The sequence below is a fragment of the Chiloscyllium punctatum genome, chromosome 7, assembly GCF_047496795.1.
Source record: "Chiloscyllium punctatum isolate Juve2018m chromosome 7, sChiPun1.3, whole genome shotgun sequence".
NCBI lineage: Eukaryota > Metazoa > Chordata > Chondrichthyes > Orectolobiformes > Hemiscylliidae > Chiloscyllium > Chiloscyllium punctatum.
The window spans coordinates 113322584-113349112 of NC_092745.1; the positions used below are offsets into that span (position 1 = coordinate 113322584).

Sequence of the window (26529 nt, forward strand, 5' to 3'; positions counted from 1 at the left end):
TGCTCAGGTGTGCCTCACTGTCTTCTCTCAACTACGATTGCTGAGTGTAGGGAGGACCGAGGACACGCCGTTCCCTTTTTTTATTGGCTATCCGTAGAGGGAGGGACAGCCCCTTTCCTTTCCTGAGTACTGGCTTTATATTCGCAGCTGGTTGGCAATGGGAGGGAGAGGACTGGGGATAGTCGCTGTGAATACACTGCCTGCAGTAATCTTCGGGGAATCAATTGGACCGCTGATTATCGACCAGCAACAGGAGGGAGAACTCTCTGTTACTACGTGGGACTTGGCTTATAGGCGATAGGAGACTTGTATCCGTTTGGTTTTGTGTATCTCACAGTAACATGGACTCCCGTGCCAGTAGTGTCATCAGTTTGGGATTTGCCATTATTTGTCTTCGCTGTGGACTTACTTCAGGTAAACTGGTCAAAAACTTCGGCAGTAGCCTTGCTGGGATTGCTGTTTGTCATGAACGCTGTTTTGTTTTTTAATAGCAAGTAACCTCAAATCAAAACCTCGATAGAAGCTGCAGCATTTGTGGCAGTATCATTCACATCTGCATTTATGACCACATGCAGCAAATGCAACTTTCCATTTTTAATAACTAGATGGCAATAAATGGTTTGCATTTCCTCCTGTGGGTTCGGTACATATTTCACATCAGATGAAGTCTGCGTGAAAATATGTCAGTGTTCACTTACTGTTAGGTAACAGTACAGCCAGTGGTAAGACTACATACCGATGTGTTACTTAATCTGCACGACATTACTCTCGACAAGTTTGGTGCATATGTGGAAACATAAGGGTTCTTACGTTTAATACAGATGAGGCATTATTTTATTCTTACAGTGGGTTGTGAGTCTTTGGAACTTCCTTCCTAAAAAAAAACTAGAGACTTTGAATATTTTAACAGCAGAGATAGGTGGATTCTTAATAAACAACGAAGTGAAAAGTTGTGGAGTAATAAGGAATACGGAGTAATCTGATTAGCTGTGATTTTATTGAATGGGTTAGAAGTTCCGAAGGGTCAAACGGCCCACTCCTACTCCACACTATTGTTCAATCTGCACCATTGACCCTGCCTTTGTCACGAAGTGGGATTTATCCAAAGATTCTCAAGTATCTCTCTGATTACTTTTATGCCAAGGTGTGGAGGTGCCAGTGTAGGGCTGGGGTGGACAAGGTCAGAAGTCATGTGGCACCAGGTAATAGTCGAACAGGTTTATTTGGGATCACCAGCTTTCGGAGCTCTGCCCCTTTGTCAGGGGAAGGAGCAGTGCTCCGAAAGCTTGTGATTTCAAATAAATCTGTTGTATTATAACCTGGTATTGTGTGACCTCTGACCTACTTTAAAGCCAAGATCAATCAGTTGAAAGTTACTCCTGCCTGGGATTTATTTTCAATGAAAATGCTGTGGTTTGCAAAATACGTTTCTGGTGAATATATGGAAATATAAGATTTTTTTTTCCCAAAATCTACAGGTACTTCACAGCAACCTGTTACAAACCTAACGTGGATATCATTCAATTTCCACACTGTACTACAATGGGAGGGGACCTCGAAAAACACTGTGTATACTGTGAAGCTACGCAGGTGAGTACAAATCTTTAACATGTCTTCTGTAGGAAGCACCAAAAGAGACACAAGGTATGGCAAGATCTTTGGGCTACAGTGTGTCATTAAAAGGTGCTTTGAGGGTTCTGAGGTAATTTGCCAATGATCATTATGTTAATTAACCTACTGAAACTGAGCACATAAACCAAATCATCCGCCGACATTTCCGCCACCTCCAAAAAGACCCCACCACCAGGGATATATTTCCCTCCCCACTCCTTTCCGCTTTCCACAAAGACCGTTCCCTCCGTGACTACCTGGTCAGGTCTCCTCTACATTGGGGAGACTGGACACCTCCTAGCAGAGCGCTTTAGGGAACATCTCCGGGACACCCGCACCAATCAACCTCACCGCCCTGTGGCCCAACATTTCAACTCCCCCTCCCACTCTGCCGAGGACATGGAGGTCCTGGGCCTCCTTCACCGCCGCTCCCTCACCACCAGACGCCTGGAGGAAGAACACCTCATCTTCCACCTCGGAACACTTTCAATCCCAGGGCATCAATGTAGACTTCAACAGTTACCTCATTTCCCCTTCCCCCACCCCACCCTAGTTCCAAACTTCCACCTCAGCACTGTCCCCATGACTTGTCCTACCTGCCTATCTTCTTTTTCACCTATCCACTCCAACCTCCTCCCTGACCTATCACCTTCATCCCCTCCCCCACTCACCTATTGTACTCTATGCTACTTTCTCCCCACCCCCACCCTCCTCTAGCTTATCGCTCCACGCTTCAGACTCTCTGCCTTTATTCCTGATGAAGGGCTTTTGCCCGAAACGTCAATTTTACTGCTCCTCGGATGCTGCCTAAACTGCTGTGCTCTTCCAGCACCACTAATCCAGAACCAACAACATGGGGCAAGCAAACTGCTCTAAGAAAGCACTATAATGGAAACGCTATCAGATGTACTGTAATGGCTCTTTCCAAATGTTTGCACATACATTAGCAATCTGAAGTGAGTGCAGTTCCACGTCCCACACAAATCTTGAGTAAAATGGAGATAGGAGGTCATATTGCAGCTGTCCAGGATATTGGTTAGGCCACTTTTGGAATATTGTGTGCAATTCTGGTCTCTTTCCTATTGGAAGGATGTTGTGAAACTTGAAAGGGTTCAAAAAGGATTTACAATGATGTTGCCAGGGTTGGAGGCATTGAGTGATGGGGAGAGGTTGAACAGACTGGGGTTGTTTTCCCTGGAGTGTCAGAGGCTGAGGGGTGACCTTATAAGATCATGAGGGGCATGGATAGGATAAATAGATTTAATCTTTTCCCAGGGGTGGGGGAGTCCAGAATAGAGGGTATACATTTCAGGTGAGAGGGGAAAGATATAAAAGAGACCTACGGGGCAACATTTTCACGCAGAGCGTGGTGCGTGTATGGAATGAGCTGCCAGAGGAAGTAGTGGAGGCTGGTACAATTGTAACATTTAAAAGGCATTTGGATGGGTATATGAATAGGAAGGTTTGGAGCGATATGAGCCGGGTACTGGCAGGTGGGAATAGATTGTGTTGGGATATCTGGTTGGCATGGACAGGTTGGACCAAAGGGTCTGTTTCCATGCTGTACGTCCCTATGACTCTAAAATGTTGCACTGTGAACTTCTGGAAGAAGACTGGGCATGGGTTTCAGGTCCATCAGCAGAGCAAAGGGGCTTCAGTGGCAAATCAGTGTGTTTTGGAATTTAACATGTGACTGCATTCCACAAACTGGCTTCGCTGGAGTTTAGCACTCTAATTGCATGATTGTACAACCAAGTCTGGCATTGAAGTCTTTGATAAAACTTCCAAGCTATCATGATGCTGATTACCTCTATCTGCAGATAAAGATATTGCATTCATATTAAATAAAAGCAACGGAGGTCATTTGGTTCTGCAAATCTGCTCCTGTTCATGACAAACAGGATGTTATGACGCGAGGGTGACTGCGGCATGTAATTCATAATCAAATTTTGTGGGCTGGATTTGATGGAAAATTCTTATTAGAGTGTAATAGGCAACAACTTTTGGTGACCACACAAGTATTGTTAAGCATGGAAATCAGGAAGTTCGTAACTACATTGCTTAATTCCCCCGGAAGCATCTTACACTAATATTTCACTATAAGACCAGCATTGAAATGCATGGAACGGTGTGAAGTGACGGTGCTTGAGTCACCATTACCCCCAGAACCTGTCTAGAAAAAGCCACAACATGTACATTCCAATATGTGACCCAATAGCCATTTCCATTATTGCCAAATGACCTTGCAGGCACTAAAAGTTAACTTTTGAGTGTGAATTCTCATTCCCATTTTATTAAATATTGGAACATTTGTTTTTAAATTGCAAAAGTAATTTTTGAATTCATCCTAGGGACGTAAGCATTGTGGCCCATCCCTAATTGCCCACAAGAAAACATTAGTGAGTATCCTTTCTCTTACCCCTCACTCTGTCATCCTACAAGGCATCAAGCAGAAATTTCTTGATTGAAATATTTTGCAGCCCTTGTTTTGGCCTCCGGACCTGAAAATTGTTGTTGCAGTGACCTGTCTACTTTTCTCCCATTGCCAGATTGACAGATGCACTAAATGACTTGAGGTGATTCACAGTAGCATTGAGTCACGTAGATGAAGAGCTCAGCCAGTTTCAGTTTAACTAGTCTGCCCTGAGTATTTCCATAACAGTGTTAGTAACACTTATGGGAAACTGCCCCAATATTATTGCTGCTGGTATGGGAACCTACATCACTGCGAACAAGCTCAGGTAACCAGCAACAATTGGTTTCCCATGTTCAACAGAAATATCAAAGGATCTGAAGTGCATGTCTGAACAGGTATCATTTACACCTATTGTTTCATAACCTCAGGCCACTGGGTGAATTTAATTCATCCATCCAGAAAGGTGACATTTACCACCCCATCAGTGTATAATTGTTTCTTAAAGGATGCCCAGATTTCTCTGCCTCCACCTCCTGATCTTGAAACTTGGTTCTTGTGTGTGAGGAAAAAACTTCCTTCTATCAGTCCTTTATGTTTTTTTTTACTGGTTTGAATCTGTCTCCTTACTCAAAAGTAGTATTACCTTTTTCTTACCTTTGACTCTTGTATAAGCACCCCTTCTTCTTTCTTCATAAATACTTCCTACTATTCACATCTGTGATGCTACTCTTCAGCTCTTGGCTTTTATCTGCATTGTAGTTCAGTGCCTGGTTTGTTGGCAGTCAGAATTAACGGTCCAAAAATGTATATGAACTTGAGCCTTGATAGTCCTGATGATGACTGGTATTCTGTTCATTGGCCACGTCACAGAGTCATAGAGATGTTACAGCATAGAAATAGACCCATCAGTCGAACTCGTCTATACCGACCAGATATCCTACATTAATCTAGTCCCATTTGCTAATATTTGGCCCATATTCCTCTTAAACCCCTTCCTATTCATATACCTTTCCAGATGCCTTTCAAATGTTGTAGTTGTACCAGCCTCCACCACTTCCACTGGCAGTTCACTCCATACATGCAACCACCCTCTGCGTGAAAACTGTTGCCCCTTAGCTCCTTTTAAACCTTTCCCCTCTCAACTGAAATCTGTGCCCTCTAGTTTTGGACTCCCGTACCCTGGGAAAGACGTCTTGAGTATTCACCCTCTCGATGCCTCTGATGATTTTATAAATCTCTATAAGGTCACTCCTCAGTCTCCAAAATTCCAGGGAAAATAGTCCCAGCCTGTTCAGCCTCTCCCTAGAGCTCAAACCCTCCAACCCTGGCAACATCCTTGTGAATCTCTTCTGAACCCTTTCAAGTTTCACAACATCCTTCCTATAGCAAGGAGACCAGAATTAAATGCATTATTCCAAAAGTGGCCTAACCAATGTCCTGTACAGTCGCAACATGCTGTTCAACACTTGGTTGATTACTACTTTGCACTTGTTAGTCGTGTTAAGCATCAAGTCTGCTAAGAATCCTAGGTCTATTTTAACCACAATTTTACAAATTTCACTGGCACCAATAGTGCACATTATTCCTTGCGACGTTCAGTTAACTGGGAATTAATACATGAATTCGGGATCTTTGTTTTGTTGAACTGTCTCTCTTCTCCCGACACCAGTATGACAGATACACAAAAGGACTTGAGGTTAATTTGCTGTAGCGCTGAATCATGTGGTTGCTGAGCTCACCCAATGTCGCTGTAGTAACTTCATTAATCTGCCCTAAATACTTCCATTTATGGTACTTCCTTACTCACTGTGTGCTACAGGCAAATCGCCCTAATATCCTTGTTGTTGCTTGGACACTAAAATGTAATGGAGTTAGACTGTGCATTGAGTGTAGGAACTGTTTTGTTACTAGATCATTTACACAGTGGAAAATGTTAGCTTTCTACCTCGCTCTGGTTCTCTAAGATGGAATGTGCATACAATAGTACTCACCTGATCCATCAATACAAGAATGATTCAATGAGTTTGAGAAAGGCATCAGGTGCCAGTTTAACAGGAGAAGTGGAAGAGAACAGGAACCTCCAGTCCTAACAGTTTAACAGGAGAAGTGACAGCGGACGATAGCTGATATCAGGCAAATGGCTGGAAAAAATTGAAAAAGGATGTCTTAGTCCGGCAGGAGGAGCAGTAGAGTCTGGGTCATAAATGCTTAATGTATCAATTAGCTCAAGAATTACGATACGATCCTTTAGGGAAACAAATAGACCTAAGTAGGGAAAAAAGAGACCATTATTAAAAGTATTCAAACTGTATTAATTAAGATTGGCTTTGCACAATTAATAACCTTAATTGCTAATTAATTCTAATGAATAATCAACTAATTAATCTTGATCTCATTTGATTTTATGGTTTCTAGAAATAAATTTGCTCCTAATTTAGAAAATGAGCAAAGATGCGTGATGATGACATAGGCTGTATGTCAGGGCTGTGATATGTGGGAGCTGGTGCCACATCTGGAGGAAATGGCTCTGTCTTGAATCACAGCAGCTCAGTCGTTTTGTGTTGGAATGTGGGTCAGCAGCCCTCCAGCTTGTAAGGGAGGAAATTTCTGTCTAGCTTGCTCCAGTGAACAGGCAGCCTTTTGAGGTTCGGGAACGGCAGATAGTGAACAGGGGAAGGCGGAACTGAGGAGATAGCAGAGGAGGTCCTGCACGTACTGGACTTGTCCAACAGGCACAATGTACTCATGATGGTCCGAGTGAAGACTGCAGAGAGATGCCAGAATACCAACCTTGCACTGTGGAGCTGGAAACTGCCCCAAGAGGAAGGAGCGAGACAGCTAAGTTGTAATACAATACAGCACAAGAATAGGCCCTTCGGCCCACCAGCCCTGAGCTGATTCCTAGTCTTTATTTAGACCTGCTACTATTGCCCATATGTGGTTTCCATCCCCCCGTTCACCTCCCGTAGAGTGTGTCTATCAAGATACACCTTAAACATTGCTAATGTGCCTGCTTTCACCAACTCTCACTGGCAGTGCATTCCAGGCACCCACCATCCTCTGTGTGTAACATTTTCCCCGCACTTCCCCACCCCCCCCCCCCCCCCCAAACTTTCCCCCTCTCACCTTGAACCTGTGCCCTCCTGTGGTTGACTTCTCTACCTTGGGAAAAGGCCTCTCAGTATCCACCCTGTCCATGCCTCTCAAAATTTTGTAAACCTCGATCAGGTAGCCCCTCAGCATCTACCTTTCCAGTGAAAACAATCTGAGTTTATCCAATCTCCCCTCAAAACAAAAAACCCTCCAGACCATGCAACATCCTGGTAAACCATCTCTGCATCCTCTCCAAAGTATTCATGGCCTTCTGGAGCATGGCAATCAGAACTGTACACAATATTCCAAATATGACCTAAGTAAAGTTTTGTACAGCAGTAACATAACTTGCCAACTGTTATATTCAATGCCCCAGCCGATGAAGGCATGTGTGCTGTATGCCTTCTTGACCAACTTATCCACCTGTGTTGCCACTTTCAGGGATCTGTGGACCTGTACATCCAGGTCCCTCTCTGTGTCAATGCTCCTAAGGGTTCTGCCATTCATTGTATAATTCACACCTGAATTTGATCTTGCATTTCATCACTTTGCATTTGTCCAGATTAAACTCCATCTGCTATTTTTCTGCCCAAATCTGTCTATATCCCACGGTATCCTTTGACAATCCTCCCCACTATCTGCAACTCTGCCAATTTTGGTGTCATCCAAAAATTTAATTAAAAATCGCAACACCAGGTTATAGTCCAACAGATTTAATTGGAAGCACACTAGCTTTCGGAGCGACGCTCCTTCATCAGGTGATAGTGGATGGCTCGATCGTAACACAGAATTTATAGCAAAAATTTACAGTGTGATGTAACTGAAATTATACATTGAAAAATTGATTGTCTGTTAAGCCTTACATCTGTTAGAATACAGTGATAGTTTCACTTCTTTCATGTAAATCACAAAACCTTTTTTTAAAAAGTTGCATTCTCGGGTTAGCTGTTAACAATGGTGATAGCTAGACAATATGTTGAAGGTGTTAGCCCCCTGTGTTCTCTGTCTATGCCATGATGTTTAGATTAATTCTAATCTAGAGTGAGATAACAGAGTTTAACATAAATTCAAGCAGTCTTTGAGCTCAGAGTTCTACATGAATACATGCAGTTTTTGAGCAAAGTAGAATGTAGCCAAGCCAAATCATAGGGAATTTGATCATTATGGGATAGACAAAGTCCTCTGCTTCCTTTTTCCATAGGAGCAGCGAAATCGATGTTTCGGGCAAAAGCCCTTCATCAGGGTTTTTGCCCGAAACGTCGATTTTGCTGCTCCTTGGATGCTGCCTGAACTGCTGTGCTCTTCCAGCACCACTAATCCAGTATTTGGTTTTCAGCATCTGCAGTTATTGTTTTTACCTCCTTCCTTTTCCCATAGACAGAGTCCTCTGATGTTGTAACTGAGAGACCAGATGGATGTCAAGGGCAGTACAGTGACTTAATGGTTAGCACTGCTGCCTCATAACATCAGAGACCTGGGTTTGATTCCAGTCTGAGTGGAGTTTGCACATTTTCCCCGTGTCTGTGTGGATTTCCTCCAGTGCTCCTGTTTCCTCCCACAGTCCAAAGATGTACAGGTTAGGTTGTGTGGCCATGCTAAATTGGCCATAGTATCCAGGCCCAGGGATGCGCAGGCTAGGTGGGTTAATCAAGGGAAATGCAGGGTTAAAGGGATAGGGTAGGGGGATGGGTTTGGATGGGATGTTCTTCGGATGGTCTGTGTGAACTCAATGGGCTGAAAGGCCTGCTTCCACACTGTAGGGATTCTATGTTGCCCAGCTGCTGTAAGGGAAAAGCTTATCTCGGGTCATCTGGAGAAGAACTTCAAAAGGGAGAGGGACCATTTTTGTTACTAAAACTCAGGTTGGGCCAAATGAAAAGGGAGGAGAGAGACTAAGGAATGTTGCAACTGAGGAAAATGTTTTTCATGACTGTTAACCTCTGGAGTCCAGTGAACCATGTGTTAATTGCCATGAGAATAAACAGACCAGAAAGGTGAATGCAAGACTGAAATCCTGGTGTGGGATAAAGGCCTCCCATTAAATAACATTGTACTCGGTTAGGAGAGAGCTGGAGTATCTTACACCTCATGGAAAGTATACATTCAGGCTGTGGCACAGACTTTAAACCAGTTAAACCTGTTAGACTATAACCTGGTGTTGTGTGATTTTTAAACAGGAAAGTGAGGGCTAGAGCCAGGCTAATGTTCCAGTGACAATAATGAGCCTGAAGATAACAGAGTGAGGAGATGAAAGTAATGGTCACACAAAGTTGAAGAAATAAAGACATTCATTAGCGGTGGCTGCTCCTTGATCTGATCAGCATAAAACGAAACAATGAGTGAAACAGTTAATAAAAACTACATTATGCAGCAGTGTACACAGCATTCAAAGCAAACATTCATAACAAAGACCCAGACATCCCAGGGATAATTGAAAGTTGACTTAAAGGGCATGGCTGATAATATCTTGTTGGCAACAAGACACTTTAAGTTAAGCCAGGAAGTGATTATCTTCTACCCTACAGACCATAGAGATCCTGTAGTTTCCTACCCTTAAAATGCATGGTTACAGCAACAGATGCAGCTTGACATACCCATACAACATTACCTTTATTTCTTTATCCATAATGTATCAATATTTTTGATTTTTATTTAGGAATAAAGTTCTCCTGAACTTCATTGAACAAAATTTGAAATGTTTTCCACTCCTGATCTGTTTCTTTGTCTAGAAACATTTTTATCCATTTCAATTCCATTCGCAGTTACCCTCCTAGACTTTATTAGAATTAGGTGTTATTGTCACGTGTACAGGGATGTAGGAGTACAGTGAAAGGTGTGCAGTGTCGGCATTCCCTGGTGCCATCTTAGGTGCAAAGGTACCTCAGTGTAAAATCTTAGGCACAAAGTCGAAGAAAAGAGAAATTAAGTTAAAAGTTCAACATTACAGTTCTTATAAAGTAGAAAAACAAAGAAATAAAGTAACAAGTTCAACATTACAATCTTCTTAGGTCTCATCTTCCACCTGGGAGCATTTCAACCAATCAATGTGGACTTTACCAGTTTCCTCATTTCCCCTCCCTCCACCTTACCCCATTTCCAACCCAGCACCATCCTTGTGACCTGTCCTACCTGCCAATCTCCCTTCCCACCTATCCACTCCACCCTCCTCTCTGACCTATCCCCACCCCCATTCACCTCTTGTACTCTTAGCTACCTTCTCCCCAAACCCCCCTATCCCCCCACTTACCCTGGAGGCTCCCTGCCTCCATTCCTGATGAAGGGCTTTTGCCCGTAACGTCGATTTCCCCTGCTCCTCTGATGTTGCCTGACCTGCTGTGCTTTTCCAGCACCACACTAATCCAAAGTCCTTCTTAAGAGCTTAGCTTTGCTGGCCTCACAATCCCCAAAAGGGCTCAATCTCCACTGGGCTGGGCTCCTCTACCACAATGGACTCCCTCTCCTCGCGCCAGCTTGATCTCCCCTCCGCGCTTAACCTTGACGCTAATGCTGGGAGACCTCAGGCTGCCTGCTCATGCCATTGCTGCCAGGGAATCTCTTTCACCACCATGCTGTCTCGATCTCCTCCGTGCTGCACAAACTCACTCTCCGCAGAAGGTAAGTAGATTAAAGTAAGAAAGAAACAGCAGAAAGAAGAAAATAAAGCAAGCGGGTGAAGCAGATGAGCTCCAGGCAGGAGTCCATATGCTGTGTTGCTACTCGGGCACCAACTTGAATTAGAAACACTTCTAGTCAATTATTGTTTTTTAATAATGTCTTTTCCAATCAAAGAGCTAAAAAGACAATGTCATAATTATTTTACCTTGCTGTTCTCCTTGTTTACCGCTGATGAGCATTAATCTGATTTATTTCCCATTGCAAAATCCATCAGTGTAGTACAGGTAGTATTTGGTAAGAAAGGAATTCTAAACATACTGTGAGAACTCCATTCCTGAGAAGGTGATGGTGAGCCACATTCTTGAACTGATGCAGTGTTTAGGGTGTAGGTACACTCACACTGCTTTTAGGCAGAGAGTTCCAGGATTCTGACCGAGTGATAGTGAAGGAATAGTGATTATAGTTACATGTTTGGCACGTTAACTGTTTCTCTGTCCACAATGCTGCCAATCCTGTTGAATGTTTCCAACGCTTTTCTTGTTTAAGATTTGCTATGCACAGTGTATTTTGCTTTTATTTTGTTTCTGTTCTCGCTTAATTTATTGCTACAGTGACAGTAATAACTAGAAGTAAAATATCTTCAGCTGTTTATTTTCAAATTTCTGTGAAAGAAGATCTATTTTAGTATACAAAATCCACAAAACTTCAATATTGTGGTTTATTTGATGGAAAGATTTATTCTTTATAATTATAACTAATAAGAAATGCATTCATGTAGATCAGACCAACCAAAGTTACACTATTTTCTGTCCCAACTTGAGCTGGTAGTTCCATGTCTGAAAGTGGTAGAATTGATTCAGTGTTGGATTTCAAAAAGGAAAGTGAATTCATACTTCATGGGGGGAGAACCAACTGCAACACTATGGAGAATGGAGCGGGGACTGGTGGTCTGTTGCACTAACAGGATTTTTCTGCAAAAGAACAGCACATACTTGATGGGCAGAATGGCTCTTATGATTCAACAAAAATCATGGAAATGCATGGAAATGATTGAGTAACTGCTGATTACAGAACAATGTCCTGACACAAGAAATTCATGTCCATGCACTTCCATTCCTGTCTGTGTGACACAGCCCATTGGAACTGAACAATTCAACACCTGCATGAAAGTAACCTACCTGGAATGTACTGCAAGTGTATTCAGCATTTGTGTATGGATTTAATGAATCAAAAGAGCTTCCTGCACACAAATAAAAGATTGTGACGATATCTAGGGTATAGAGCTCCAATTTCGGAATTGTTTGTTAACATAATGGCAGCTGAAGTCATTTATCAAACAGACTTGGAAGATTAGATCTCCAAAAACAAAGTTATAGACTTGCAATTGATCTTGAGGGTTTTAGACTCCTTCTTGATTAATCTCTCCCCTTGGCTTTTCAATCATATGGCAGTCAATGGACCCTTACGTTTGAAAGAAAATTATCAGCTGGACGTAGGTTTCTGACTTTCATGAAGGAAAACATAAATCTGTATGAACAGGGAAAAAGAACAGTTGCCTGGATAGAGGGGAAAGATTTGTTTATGGCCATTTTTCAGGTGCCACTGTGTAAATGTACTGCATGGGCATGCCAACTCACTACGTTGTTACAGCTGCAACTTCTAATGAAAGTTCTTGAAGGAATGAGATCTAATCTCTGGTTCTCCTCAAAGTCTCTGTAACAATGGCATTTATATAAATGTATCCTATGACTAGTTGCTGATAATTAATTGTTTATATCGCATTAATTACAAGTGACTGTTCTATTTAGACCAAGACGTGGGTATTCTATACCAGCCTACAGACCCCCCCCCCTGCAGCCAATTTCACATTCAAGCAATATCACGCTTGAGAAGCAAGGCACGTCCTGATCTGAATGTCAGCTGAAGAAAATTAAATATATAATGCGTGATGTAATTGGCAATCCAGAACCCTCATTCCTGATGAAGGGCTCCTGCCCCCGAAATGTCGATTTTCCTGCTCCCCGGATGCTGCCTGACCTGTGCTTTTCCAGCACCATTCTAATCTTGAATCCAGAACCACAGGCTGATGTTCCAGGGACATGGGTTTAGGTGGTATAACAGGTGGTAGAATTTGAATTCAATAAAATGTGCAATTAAAAGTTAATAGTCACTATGTAGCCGTAGTTGATTGTCGTAAAAAAAAATCCATCTAAGGTCCTTTCCGTAACGAAATCTGCCATCCTGACTCGATCTGATCTGCATGTGACTCCAGACTGCATTCTGGGCAGTTAGAGATCGGCAATAAATGTTAGACCAGCCAGTGACACCCACATTTGTGACTTAATAGAGATTCATATTGGCAAGTTCAAAGAAAATATTTGATTTCTTTATTTCCTGGGAAGAATGCACAATAACTGACACAAAGCCAGGCACAGACCTTCAGTCGCAAAACTGAGAATGTAAATGTGTCAGTTTCACCAATATTGTGACCGCTGAAGGTGAATGGCAGATGGTCCAAATCAATGAACAGGTTGAAGTAATAGTTTTACAGACTTCAACACAGATCTAAGATGGATTAAGAATGAAAGTATATTGACAGAGAAGGCAGTAGTGCCACTGGACTAATGATCCAGAACCTCCGTTATCTAGCCATCAATGCTGCAATCCCATGAATAAATAAAGCAAAAACTCAGAGCTGGAAAGGTTTTTGTTTCCTTCTTTATTTGTTAAGTAAACGTATTTGGTTTTATTTTCACACAGTCTGTCACTATTAGTGCAGTTGCAGCTGCATTTTGAATTTCACATAAACTCCTGGAAATGAACACTGAACCCAATGTGACAATCAACTTTTGACTCTAGTATTATACACAATGTGATTATTGTCTTTAAGATTTTGGGGTAATATTACCAGATTGCTAAGTCCTAAATAAGAAAGATTTTCTCCGTTCACTGCCAGAATCCTAAAGCTTCAAGGTTTGCTGGCAGTATAACGAGGGAGCCAGCCTAGTATGTTGTCGCAGTGGCTAGCACTGTTGTCTTACAGCGCCAGGGACTCATGTTCTATTGTAACCTCAGACTACTGTCTGTGTGGAATTTGCATATTGTCTGCGTGGGTTCGCTTTGTTTGTGTCTGAGGATGTGCAGGTTAGGTAGATTGGCTATGCTAAATTTCCCATACTGCTTAGGAATGTGCTGGCTAGACGAATTAGCCATGGGAAATGCAGGGTTATAGGGCAGGGGTGTGGTTCTGGGTGGGATTCTCTTTGGATGGTTGGGATGGGCCGAACGGCCTCCTTCCACACTGTAGGGATTCTGTAACATAAAGGAAAGTAGGCACCCTTCTGCTAAGTTTAAACCTGACTGTTCATGGCACCAGTAGCAACAAGGTACTTCATGACTGTAGATAGAGGAGAAAAGCTTAGGACAGAGGTCGTTGGTTTCTGATTTTATTGGAGGCGTTCAAAGTTAACGAGGGTCTTCATAGAGCAGGTAAGTGGTTTTGGAGTGAGAGAAACGTCAGTCACCAAGGACACAGATTAATGATAATCAGCAAAACAAAAAGCCAGCAGGGAGATGAAGAGGAGGGTTTAAAGCAGTGAGTTGTTAAAATCTATAAAGCACGCCAGCAGGGCTGTCAAAGCAATTTGGAAGTGAATAGAGTCCTACTTAAGAGGAAATATTTCCATGACTGGCTTGGTGTGATAAAAAGAAGGGAGTGGAATCAATTGGTAGTTCTTTTCGATGACTGGAACAGGCACAGGCACGATTTCCCAAATGACCCCCTTCTGTGCATTGTGATTTGATGAACTGGCAATATAAAGAGCGCTAAATCCTGCCCAACATTTTCACTTCACATGATTTTGCCTGCACTGCAGAACTAAGTTGGAGTGTTTTAACAATGCTTCACGCACAGCATAATTAATCTTCAGGACTGACAGCAACGTTTTAATGCAGGTGATCATGCATAAGGTTAAATTTTGGCAAGAGAAACAGAGTAACTAGTTTTCTTTATTCATGCAGTTGAGCAGCAACTGTTGCCTTGGGCAATATTTCATTTGTGGTGCTATGGAAATGTGAACAAGCAATTTATTTCACTCACTGCTTCTGGTAACAGGATATATCTGAAATATTAGCAAATAGTCTGGGATGATTTGTCAAAACCTATACAGTATTGAGAGTTGAAAAAGAAAACGCCCTCCCATCTCTGATTTGAGCTGGGCTGAAAGAAAATTTAAAGCACTTTTTCCCGAATATCCAAATGGCGTTACTAAAGGGAAGGTAGTGGTGAATTGGTAACATCACTCGATTAATAATGCTCTTGGTGTAGGTTCAAATCAAACCACTACAGGGAGTAGCATTTACATTCAGTGAATCAATCTGAGGTTGAAACATAGCTTCACAGTCTATGGGGAGTGTACTGGGACTGCCACCAATTGGCAGAAAATCACAGTTGGTTCACAAATCTTTTTTATTATTCATTGACAGGATGAGGGCATTGCTGGCTAGGTCAGTATTTATTGTCCAACCCTAATTGCGTAGGGGGCAGTTAAGAGTCAACTACATTGTTTTTACCCCATAAGCAATGACTGCAGATGCTGGAAACCAGATTCTGGATTAGTGGTGTTGGAAGAGCACAGCAGTTCAGGCAACATCCAAGGAGCAGCGAAATCGACGTTTCGGGCAAAAGCCCTGATGAAGGGCTTTCGCCCGAAACGGCGATTTCGCTGCTCCTTGGTTGCTGCCTGAACTGCTGTGTTCTTCCAGCACCACTAATCCAGAATACATTGCTTATGGGTCTGGAGTCCCATGTAGGCCAGACCAGATAAGGATGGCAGCTTCTTCCCCCAAGGACATCTGTGAACCAGATGAGTTTTTCCGACAATCAGTAATGGATTCATGGTCATTAGAACCTTAATTCTAATTTTAAAAAAAAATTAAATTCAAATGCCACCATCTACCATGATAGGATTTAAACCCAGGTCCCCAGAACGTTGTCTGGGCCTCTGGATTAACAATCCAGCGATGATATTACTAGGTCATTACTACACCATGACTTAGCTGCTCGGTCCTAGTCTGACCTGCATGTGACTCCAGACCCCAGCAATGTGATTGGCTGTTTAACTGCCCTCTGAAATAACCCAGCAAGCCACTCAGTTCAAAGGCAGTTAGGGATGGACAACAATTGCTAGCCTTGTCAGCAACATTCACATTCCATTTAATTTTTTTTTAAATTCGGAGAGGGCTGTCCATTTTATAAACTCAAAGTGTACCAATTTATTTCAGGTAGTCTTTGAACTTCTGAACTGCAGGAAGTTGCTTTGAGGCATGATGCTAAAGGATTTGACAGGAGCCAATAGCTCACTGGTACCTCCTCCAAATATCTGAGCTCAGCAAGGTGTTGACCGCTTACCTGACGGATTTAAAACTTGTTCCAGTCCCACCCTGAGGGTTCACATGTGCCCATGTTGTTAAGCTTGGATTGTGGGATAGTGATCAAGCTGTAGGTACTCTGGCAAGTTCTTCTTCCTCTTTTCCACTCCCCACTTGTTCCTTCCCTCTGACAACCCCCTTCACCACTGATGGTGGGAAGCCCAATCATAGCACCATTCTCGTCTCTGTAGCTGAGATGAACTAACTTAACCCATTACATGGCTACCTAGAAAAACAGGCTAAAGTGAGGACTGCAGATGCTGGAGATCAGAGGCTAGGAGTGTGGTACTAGAAAAGCAGAGTAGGTCAGGCAGCATCCGAGGCGCAGGAGAATTGACGTTTCAGGCAAAAGCCCTTCATCAGGAATCCGAAACTTCGACTCTCCTGCTCCTCTGATGCTGTCTGACCTGCTGTGCTTTTCCAGTAACTAGAAAAAAATAACCAATCAAGTTGTCCATTAAATGAACAGTTTGCAAATTACATATCCTTGAAGAGCATCCTATAATTATGTCTTATGGCAGTTGAGTGAATGAGAGAAACTCCGGTTCATTATTGGAGCTCCATAGATTTTGATCAATTCTTTAAGATTAGATTTTGCAATATGGTTGCTCTTTCCACCAAAACTGAGACCTAACGAATGGATTTGGTAAACTATTTAATTGTTGGCAGTGTTTGCTGACATCCACAACTAAGGACAACTGTGCACATGCGTTAATCTGGAGATACACATGTGCTGTAATGTGGAGACATGTGTGTGCACTAATCCAGAGACATTCATTTGTGTTAATACAGAGACACACATGTGCACCAATTCAAACACTGTGTCACCATGTTGAATGTACGTGTGCACTGTGCACACTTTTGAAATGAGGTTCAGTGATGGAGAGTCAGGTTGTGAGAGGAGGGAATCAGGAAGAGTGAGGGGCAATAGAATCGGGAGGGTGGGTAATGAGGGGGGATAGAGTTCCATCTCTGACTCACCCCATAACCCTCCCTTATCCCTCCTCCTCCTTTTCCATTCCCCCCCTTCCACCATTATCTTTGATTCTGATCCAAATTTCCCTTCCCGTCCATCTCTCCCCACTTCTAACTCCCATCTCCCATCTCCCATTCTCGTGTTCACAGTATTCCAGCTGTGGTATAATTAATTAGCGAGGATGGCATTTCCCTCGCTTGCTGCTGTAAAAGCAGGTGTGACATTTTGTAAGGTGTTACAAATCTGGAAATGAAACTTATTGTGTACATTATGGGATGTCCATGTACAGAGTCTGTTAAGACATATTATTACTGAACTAGCGTCAATGGCGGCTTAATCCTTGCCCCCTACACACACACACACACACTAAACAAAATGTTTTCTCTGAACATTAAGCCACTGTATTGTAAGTTTGTTTTAAGTGATTTTATTTCTTTTTAAACAGTAGGGACTCGGACTGGAATAGGAAGTCAGAATGTACCCGGCAAAAAATAACAAGCTGTGATTTGACCAGCCTGATACAGAATGTAACGGAGACCTATTTTGCTGAAGTGGAGACCTACAGTGCAGAATTCACAGAGGAAATCAATGAGCCACCTGCGGTCACATCCTCCCCCTTCCAACCCTTAAAGGACAGTAAGTGTCACCGATTATTCCTGCACCATGGGGCAGCCTGTAATACGGAGTTTACAGCAGTTGGTATAAGATGTTCTTTTGTCATGATTTGAAGATAGTAAAATGTTCCAGGATGTTTTACAGGAGCTTTATCAGACAATGTTTGACTATGCCACCTAGAAGGAAATTAGGAAAGCTGACCAGCAGGTCGGTTGAGATCTTGAAGTCATTTTTAAGGCAGGACATAGAGGACAGGGAGTCAACGGAGTTTAAGGAGGAGATTCCAGAGCCTAAGGCGAAGGTAGCTGAAGGCATGGTGACCTGTGCAACAGCGATTCAAACTGAAGATGCATAAGAGGCCAGAGTTGGAGCAGTACAAAGATTCTGGAGGATGTGTGATTCTAAATCTTGAGGATGTGAAAGAGATGGGGAGAAATGGGTCCCAGGGAGGGACATGAACCAGGTGTGAGAAAGTCAGAATTGAGACATTGCCAGACCAGGAGACAGTGTGGATCAGAGAGCATGGAGAAATGGCTAGTGATGCAAGATTTGACCAGCAGAACTTTGGGAGAACTAGTAGAGGTTGAATGGTGGGAGAGTGTGGGAATAACGTACTGTTAACTGGGACCTACCCTCTTTCTCACTGAAACAGAATGTTGCTGGAAGCATACAACAGGTGTTTCACGAGCTCCAAAGAGAAAAGGCAATATTTATGATGAAGGGATGAATCAGAAAAGTCTATTTTCTGTATAAATACTGACATACCTATCTCCTTTGCTCCTGCATTTAACATGTTCCCATCCAGTCTGTACTGCCAAAAGTATACTCCTATCTGCACTCGTCCCTTTTCCCACAACCGACCACTGGGTTTGAATATTAGCAAACATCAAGTGCTCATCCAAGTACCTGTTAAAGATTGGGAGGTTTCCTGGCTCAGCTACTCTCCCAGGCAACTATCTCCACCAACCTCAGGGTGGAAATGGTTTTCCTCCAATTCCCTCTAAACATAGATCACAGAATAGAATCCCTACAGTGTGGAACAGTCCCTTCGGCCCAGCAACCCAGACCTATTCCCCTATTACTCAATACTTAGCCCTGACTAATGCACCTATACCTACACATCCCTGAACACTATGGGCAATTTAGCGTGGCCAATTCACCTGACCTGCACATCTTTGGAATGTGGGAGGAAACCTACGCAGACACTGGGAAATTTGTAAACTCCACACAGGCAGTCCCCCCGAAGCTGGAATGGAACCTAGGTCCCTAGCGCTATGAGGTAACAGTGCTAACCACTGTGCTGCCCTCATCCTGCCTTTCACTTTAAAATTATGTCTCTTTGTATTGACTTTTGAACTAAGGGAAACAGCTACTTTCTATTCACTCGGTCCTTACCCCTCATAATCTTATACACCTCTATCAGGTACCCCCTCAAATTTCTCTGCTCTAAAGAAAACAACCTAACCTTATCCAGTCTCTCTTCAAAGCAGAAATACTCCATCCCAGGCAACATCCTGGTGATTCTCCTTTACAACCTCATCAATGCAATCACATCCTTCCTGCGGCACGGGGACCAGACTACACACAGTACTCCAGCTGTGGCCTGACCAAAGTTCTGTCCAGCTCCAACATCACCTCCCTGCTCTTCTAATCTATGCCAAAACTGACAGAATTGCAAGTCTACCTAACTATCCCATTATCAGTCCTGCCACTTGTGCAGAGCTATGGACAAACACCCCAGATTGTGAGGAGGCAGTGGCCTATTGGTATTATCAAAGAGTATTAATCTAGAAACGTAGCTAATGTTCTGGTACCCAGGTTAGAATCCCACCATGGCAGATGGTAGAATTTGAAGTCAGTAGAACAAAGGTGTAATTAAGAATCGAATGATGACAATGAAATCATTATCAGAAAAAACCCATCCAGCTCACTAATATCCTTTTGGGAAGGAAAGTTGGTTTTCAGCACCTGGCCTGGCCTACATGTGATCCTGGACCCACAGCAATGTGATTGACTCTCAACTGCCCTTTGAAATGACCTCGAAGAGTGGTGCTGGAAAAGCACAGCAGGTCAGGCAGCATCCAAGAAGCAGGAGAGTCAATGTTTCAGACGTAAGCCCATTCCCGATGAGGGGCTTATGCCTGAAATGTCAAATCTCCTGCTCCTTGGATGTTGCCTGACCTGCTGTGCTTTTCCAGCAACACACTTTTCCACTTTGATCACCAGCAGCTGCAGTCCTCACTTTCTCCTTTTGAAATGACCTAGCAATCCACTCATTTTAAGGGCAGCTGGGGACAGGTAATAAGTGCTGGCCAGCCAGTGACACCCACTTCTGATAAATGAATTAAAAAAGAAATTCCTCTGAACTTCGTAGTGTCTTGCCATTCATTAAATAGTTCCTTGTCTTGTTTGTTCTGCCATATTGATCATGGATTAAATTCCATCTGACACTGATCTGGCCACCTGACCAATATCCTCTTCTAACCTAACACTTGCCTCCTCATCGTTAACCATGCAGAGGAGGATTATTTCATTTGCAAACTCACATAGTCAAAATGTAGTCAAAGTGTTCCCCGCATTACACCCATTGATACCAGAATTTGCATTTGTAATGTTCAATATAGTGCCTGTTGTAACTGGCAGCAATGTCTAGCATTGCACAAGTACAACTGAATGTAGAACTCAGTAGTATTTGTCAGTGAAGGCCTGCTCCCTCTGCAGGGTATGCTGATGCAGTCAACAGTTAGTATCTGTCATTTTATATGAGCTTCAATCTTTTACACTTAATTCTGGTATATAAAAGAATTGAACAAGTTAAGCTTTGCCGGGAGAGCTAGCATTGAGTAAACCAAAGTGCGAATACTGCTCAAGAACCACTGTCCTTGAAAAAGTCATTTTAAAAAGATGGAGTGTCGTTCTTATCCCTTCATCATTCCTAAACTTACGACAGTTTTTAAAAAATCATATCCTTTACCTTTAAGTGGCATGTGCATTGCCTAATTTTCATGTTTGCATTTAGTAAATCACATGAGTTTAATTATAATACATGCTTTGTACTTCCGGCTTTGCTGTTTGCAAGAATTCTTCAATTGGATTGGCTGCTCAGCCAATTTGATACCGTCACCATTACATATGTGTTCCACAGTATTTTTCAAAGAGAAATATCAATGTACATGTTTGCAATATCCACTCCTCATTCTTCTTTAAAAAGGAGGCATGGTGGCTCAGAGGTTAGCACTGCTGCCTCACAGCACCATGGTCCCAAGTTCGATTCCAGCCTTGGGAGACTGTCTGTCTGTGTAGAGTTTGCACATTCTCCCCGTGTCTGCATGGGTTTCCTCCAGGTGCTCCGGTTTCGTCCCACAGTTCAAAGGTGTGCAGGTTAGGTAAATTGGCCATGCTAAATTACTCATAGCGTTAGGTGCATGAATCAAAGGGAAATGGGTCTGGGTCAGTTACTCTTCTGAGGGTCGGTGTGGATTGGTTGGGCCAAATGGCCTGTTTCCACACTAAAGAATCTAATCTCATTACTGAATTCCACTGTGTTCTCATTATTGGCACCAGATTTAGAGACATGTCAGAATAAGCAAAAGGATTGCTTTAGATCTGGTTAAATCACTGTAGGCTGGTTCCTTTTGAGGTTATTGGCTAACACTGTCCTTTCACTGATAACTGCTCAATGCAGGCTAACAAACTGGACCGTTAGATAACGTTTCCTGAAGAAGAGCTTACGCCTAAGATGTTGACTCTCCTGTTTCTCGGATGCTGCCTGACTGGCTGTACTTTTCCAGTGCCACACTCTTCGAGTCTGATTTCCAGCATCTGCAGTCCTCACTTTCTCCCTGTTATCTTGCAAAGTAAAAGCAATCAAAAAATATTTTTGCTAGGATATGGTATATGTTTGTTTAATATGCTGATTTTTTTCTTTAATATTCTAGCTGACATTGGAGAAGCAAGTTTTCAAATTTTAAAAAAAAGTAAAGATGAGGTCAAAGTGTTAATAGAAGATCCACTTACTGGCATCGCATTTCCTAATAAGACTTCAAAAGCACTGCGTGATATCTACGGGACAAATCTCAAGTACAAGGTGTTTTACTGGAAAGATGGCACAAGTGGCCAGGTTTGTTCAATCATTGTGGCAAATTTGTATTTTCTATTTAGATAATCCTCACTGAATGCATTCCTGATTAAAAATAGTAATTTTTAAATAACTTTGTTTCTACAGAAAACTCAAACTAACAACAATCAAACAATACTAATTAAGATTGACAAGGGAATCAATTACTGCTTTTCTGTTCAAATCCACATTACATCTCCATTTAAAAATGGCCCAAAATCTCAAAGCAAATGTACAGATCTTAAAACACCAGGTAAGCACTTTTATATTTGAAACAGTAGTCCAAGTTTATTAGGGACCACATGCTTCAAGTACACTCTGTATCTAAGGAAGTGAAATTGCTGATTTGAAAGCATCATTTGAAGATGCTGGAAACCTGAAACAAAAGCAGAAAGAGTGTTAGCAGAGAGAGAAGTCTTTATTGGACTTGAAACATGAACTCTGAATTTCTGTCTCCACAAATGCTGCCAGACTTACTTTCTACAGCACTTTCTGCTTTTACTATTGTTGATGCTTATCCAGAGAACTCTTCTTTTTGTTTTAAAGAAAAATAATCTAGGTAACCCTTGACCAGGGGACTCTCGGTACCTTGCAAATTTCATTCATTTTAAAAGCTCTTAAAAATGTGGAAAACCCCTCAATGAATCCAGTGAACAAGAAATTTTTAATATTCTTCCCCCCCCCCCCCCCCCCCCAAGATATGTGAAGAGATTGGAGAAAATGGAGGGCAATGACATAGAACTACTTTCATTGGTCTTTTAATGCAGACACCAGCCTGATATTCTAGGGACATGAGTTCAAATCCCAACATTGTAAGTAAAAGTCTGGATTAAAACATAGCCTGATGGTGACCACTGTGAATGGCTTTTTTAAAAAAGAAAATCATTTGATTCATAAATGTCCTTGAGAGAAGGATATTTGCCTTCCTTACCTGGCCTGGCCTATATGTGACTCCACACCTCTGTTGAACAATAACTGCTCTCTGGGATGGCAGTACATAGAGACCAAGCCAGTATTACCCATATCTCATGGACAAATTAAAATAGACAGGAACATTGCTGGAATGGAGAAATTTAAGCAAGAATTTGATAAAGGTGTCAAAATCCTGGACTGTTTTGAGACAGTAAGTAAGGAGAAATTGTTCCCAGTAGCTGAATAGTCAATAACCAGAGCTCTCAGATTTAAAGTACTTGGTGAAGGAACCAAAGTGACATGAAGAAAGCTCTCTCTCTTTTACACAGTGAGTTATCGTGAACCATCTGACAGAACCATAGAAGCAAATTCAACAGTGAACTTCAAAAGTGAGTCTGATAAATATTTATGGAGGAAAAAAACATTACAACGTTTGACAGGGGAAGAGCAGGAGAGTAGAATTGGATTACTGCATCAAAAGAGCCAGCATAGGTAGAGTAGGCCAAAAGGTGTCCTCCTGGGTTGTATTATTCTATAAATACAAGCTCATACTAGTCTTGTAGATTTTGTAGTGATACAGATTGATGCATCTGCCTAGTACAGACTAAAACTATGAACCATTCATAATTCCATTGAAGGTTTGTTGTGAGCTAATTTAACTCTGGCGTTAGTTTATCATTTTCTGAGCATTAATAGATTAGAGTTGTTCTGTATATTAGGAGGTTGAGGTGGACATAATTGTACCATCCACAACAGTTGTCAGTTCAATCGCTGCCAAATTTAACCTTGGAGTAGTTTTCTTTATCAACAGTTCATTAAATGTCAGTCACTGGGAGTTCAACTTGGTGATATGGCCAAAGAGAACTTTAGTAATAAACTATTTTTGTTATTAACTGAAAAGCACAACCATAATGCAGAAGGAGCTATTTGTCCAGGTTTGTCTTTGCCACCTCTTTTTGACAGCGCTATCCAATTAACCTCAACGGCCTGCTCTTGCCCTAGAATCCTATATTTTTCTTTCCCTTCAAGCGTTTGTTCAGTTCTTCATTAAATGTCCCAACTAAGTCTACATCCACCACCCTGACTGCAGTGCACTCGAGAAAACAAGAAGTGACAAGTAGTATTCATGCCACACAACTGCCAGGCAACGACCAACACGACCGAATCGAACAACCACCCCTTGCTACTTAATAGTGCTACCATTGTTGAATCCACCTCTACCAACATCCTTATGGAATTCCACTGACCAGAAACAGAGCTACAGTAGCCATATAAATATTATGACCTACTCTTGTAACCAAAGACTTCAAACCTTCAGTGAGAAACTTCCAGCATGTGACTCCTTAAAGCCTGTCCACCCATCTGCAAGGTGCAAGTCAGGAGTGTGATGGCAAACTCTCCACTTGCCTGGATGAGTGCAGTTCAAACAGTGCGCAAGAGGCTCAGAGAAGCTTGCTTGATTTTCGTCTGCTACTTTCCACATTCACTTACTCCCTTCACCGCTGCTGCACAGTGTGTACCAACTACAAGATGCACTGCAGTAATTCTCGAAGGCTCTTCTGTCAACACCTACCAAGCCCGCAACCTCTGCCACCTAGAAGAAAAAGAGATGATAGAATATTCATTGTACCAGTTTCCAAAGTAATCCCTTAATTTATGCAATAAAACCATAAGCATTGCAACAAGTGCAGCAGCGTCAGAAGAGGCGGGCAGGTTAATGTTGTTGGTAGAGACCTTTCATTAGAACAAATCCGACTTACTGCCTGAAACGTTAACTTCCTGTGCTCACTGATGGGTTTCTTGTGCATTTCCAGCAGTTTGCAATAATGTTTGATTTATGTTATATACAGTTTCAGCCTCTTCCTCATCATATATTTCTCCTTTTGCCCCTATTTTAGAGTATGGGCTTGGCTTCTATGCTTTAATAGCAGTAGGAGCACTACTGGTCATCAGCATTATCATTGGAGTGACGGTGTGTTTGTGCAGACGTAAGGCTGTTCACAACAGCGCGGAAACAAACCCTCTGAAGATGATGTCGGCATAATTCAGAGGAAATGGGCAATCAGTCCTGTCACCAGCTGCTGGTTGGCTATTTGTAAGAGTTTTGTAAGATTATGACTCTTGTGAAAGTGTACCTCACAGACATAACTGACCATTCACAGATGTATGGTGAAAAGAAATATTTTGTTTCTATGAAACATTTATCGATGTACCAAGCAAGCAAGGAACTTTGATTTCTGAGGCACTAATTGCAAAAATAATTCTGATTTATTGATTGATATGGTACTTTCATATCTTTTTAACGCTATCAATTTTTAAAGGACGTACTGAAATATTGTGCAAGCATGGGTGTTATAAATTTATTCTATTTATTTAATGACTAAATCTTAACTATTTTTCTTTGACTGAAGTGCACCTTGAGGAATCTTTTGTATATTGGGTGTTTGGAATTTACTTGTTGGTCTATCAAAGGGGAATATATCTTTTTTTAATGTGTTTTAAATATTTTTAATAGAAATAACTGACAGTACTTAATAAGTGATGGTGGTTGGGTGCAAATAAAACACTTTTAAAAATTGTGTATCGCTTTATTATGTGGGAAGTTTGCAGAGTTTTCTCTGTGATCCACTTGCTGTGTCCTTTCAGATACTGGAGTACTACTGTAGCTGTAACTTAACGCCACATACACTGTCAATGTTTATAATATCATCTTATTTTTTCCTTTCCCTGTTGCTGCCAATTTTTCTTCTACTTCATTTTTTGGAGTTTCTGTCTTTCACCGGTTCAGTATTATACAGAGTCATAGAATCATAGAGATGTACAGCACGGAAACAGACCCATCGGTCCAACTTGCCCATGCTGACCAGATATCCTAGTCTCATTTGCCAGTTGTTACTGCTTTTTTAATAGGAAGCAAAACAGTCTTTGTTACAAAAGGAGAACTTTGTGGCCACTTTTGGTCGCACCTTACTCATATAAAGTGCAGTGGTAAGCTTAGTCCTACATTGAAGGACCACAGCTATTCAGACAAGTCAAGATCCTGGAGTCACCCATGCTTTGCAGCAACATAGACTTAAGGTGCCCTGAAAGAACCTAAAAAAAAATGTAATTGGATTGCATGCTGATTGAGAAATGATTCCAGTTTGAGAGATTTGAGGATGACACCAGTTTAAATGATGCAAGATGAGAAATGGATTGGATGTTCGGTGGTTGTTCTGTGTGTCGAGCATTGATTTTCCGAACTGTGACCTGACTCTGCAGATGGCATAGGAAGCAAAGTGGGGTGTGTTGAGAGACTTTCATCTCCATCAGCGTCAATGTCCTTCTGCATCCTGCAAGGGTGAGAGCCACGACCTGCTCCTTTCTACTTCACACTTTAACTCTGTCACTGTGCCCAACCCTCCCCAGTAAGCTTCATGGTTTACCAGATTCACTGTTCCATGCAGCAGCACCTTCCCTCAATGGGTCTCGCCCAACCCCACAATCCTCCCAAATGTTTATCCCTTCCTGTCTTCTGTACTTCCTGTTCACTAACTGGGATGTGCTCCCACTAACTGGGATGTGCTCCTACTAACAGCGGTTACGTCCACTTTCATTATACTCAAACCCTATCTATGTCCCCTTACAGGAAAAACTGGCCCATTCCTCAGGCTAATGTTTCCACAACATCTTGGATGACGTGTGTGTAATCCCTGGCCTGATTGGATATGGCAGGACTGACAGACTGAGATTGGATAATGCCCT

The 26529-nt window shown here is 42.2% G+C and overlaps 1 protein-coding gene across 2 annotated transcripts; it reads left to right on the forward strand.

The window, feature by feature from the left end:
* Positions 1-127: 127 nt before the first annotated feature.
* Positions 128-25364, forward strand: f3a (coagulation factor III, tissue factor a). Of its 2 annotated transcripts, XM_072574623.1 has the most exons (7): positions 128-414; positions 1479-1590; positions 17587-17777; positions 21695-21876; positions 21982-22126; positions 23115-23174; positions 24684-25364. In XM_072574623.1, exons 1-7 carry the CDS (start codon positions 342-344, stop codon positions 24827-24829), a joined length of 909 nt encoding a protein of 302 aa, XP_072430724.1. In that variant the 5' UTR covers positions 128-341; the 3' UTR covers positions 24830-25364. The 2 variants fall into 2 exon arrangements, with proteins under 2 accessions (XP_072430724.1, XP_072430725.1); XM_072574624.1 differs by lacking the exon at positions 23115-23174 and having other exon boundaries at positions 132-414.
* Positions 25365-26529: the final 1165 nt, after the last annotated feature.

Coding starts and splice junctions, on each gene's coding strand:
- f3a (XM_072574623.1), top strand. CDS start 342: ATGGACTCCCGTGCCAGTAGTGTCATCAGTTTGGGATTTGCCATTATT. Junction 415..1,478: donor TCGCTGTGGACTTACTTCAG/GTAAACTGGTCA, acceptor CAAAATCTACAG/GTACTTCACAGCAACCTGTT. Junction 17,778..21,694: donor CTTCCAACCCTTAAAGGACA/GTAAGTGTCACC, acceptor TTAATATTCTAG/CTGACATTGGAGAAGCAAGT.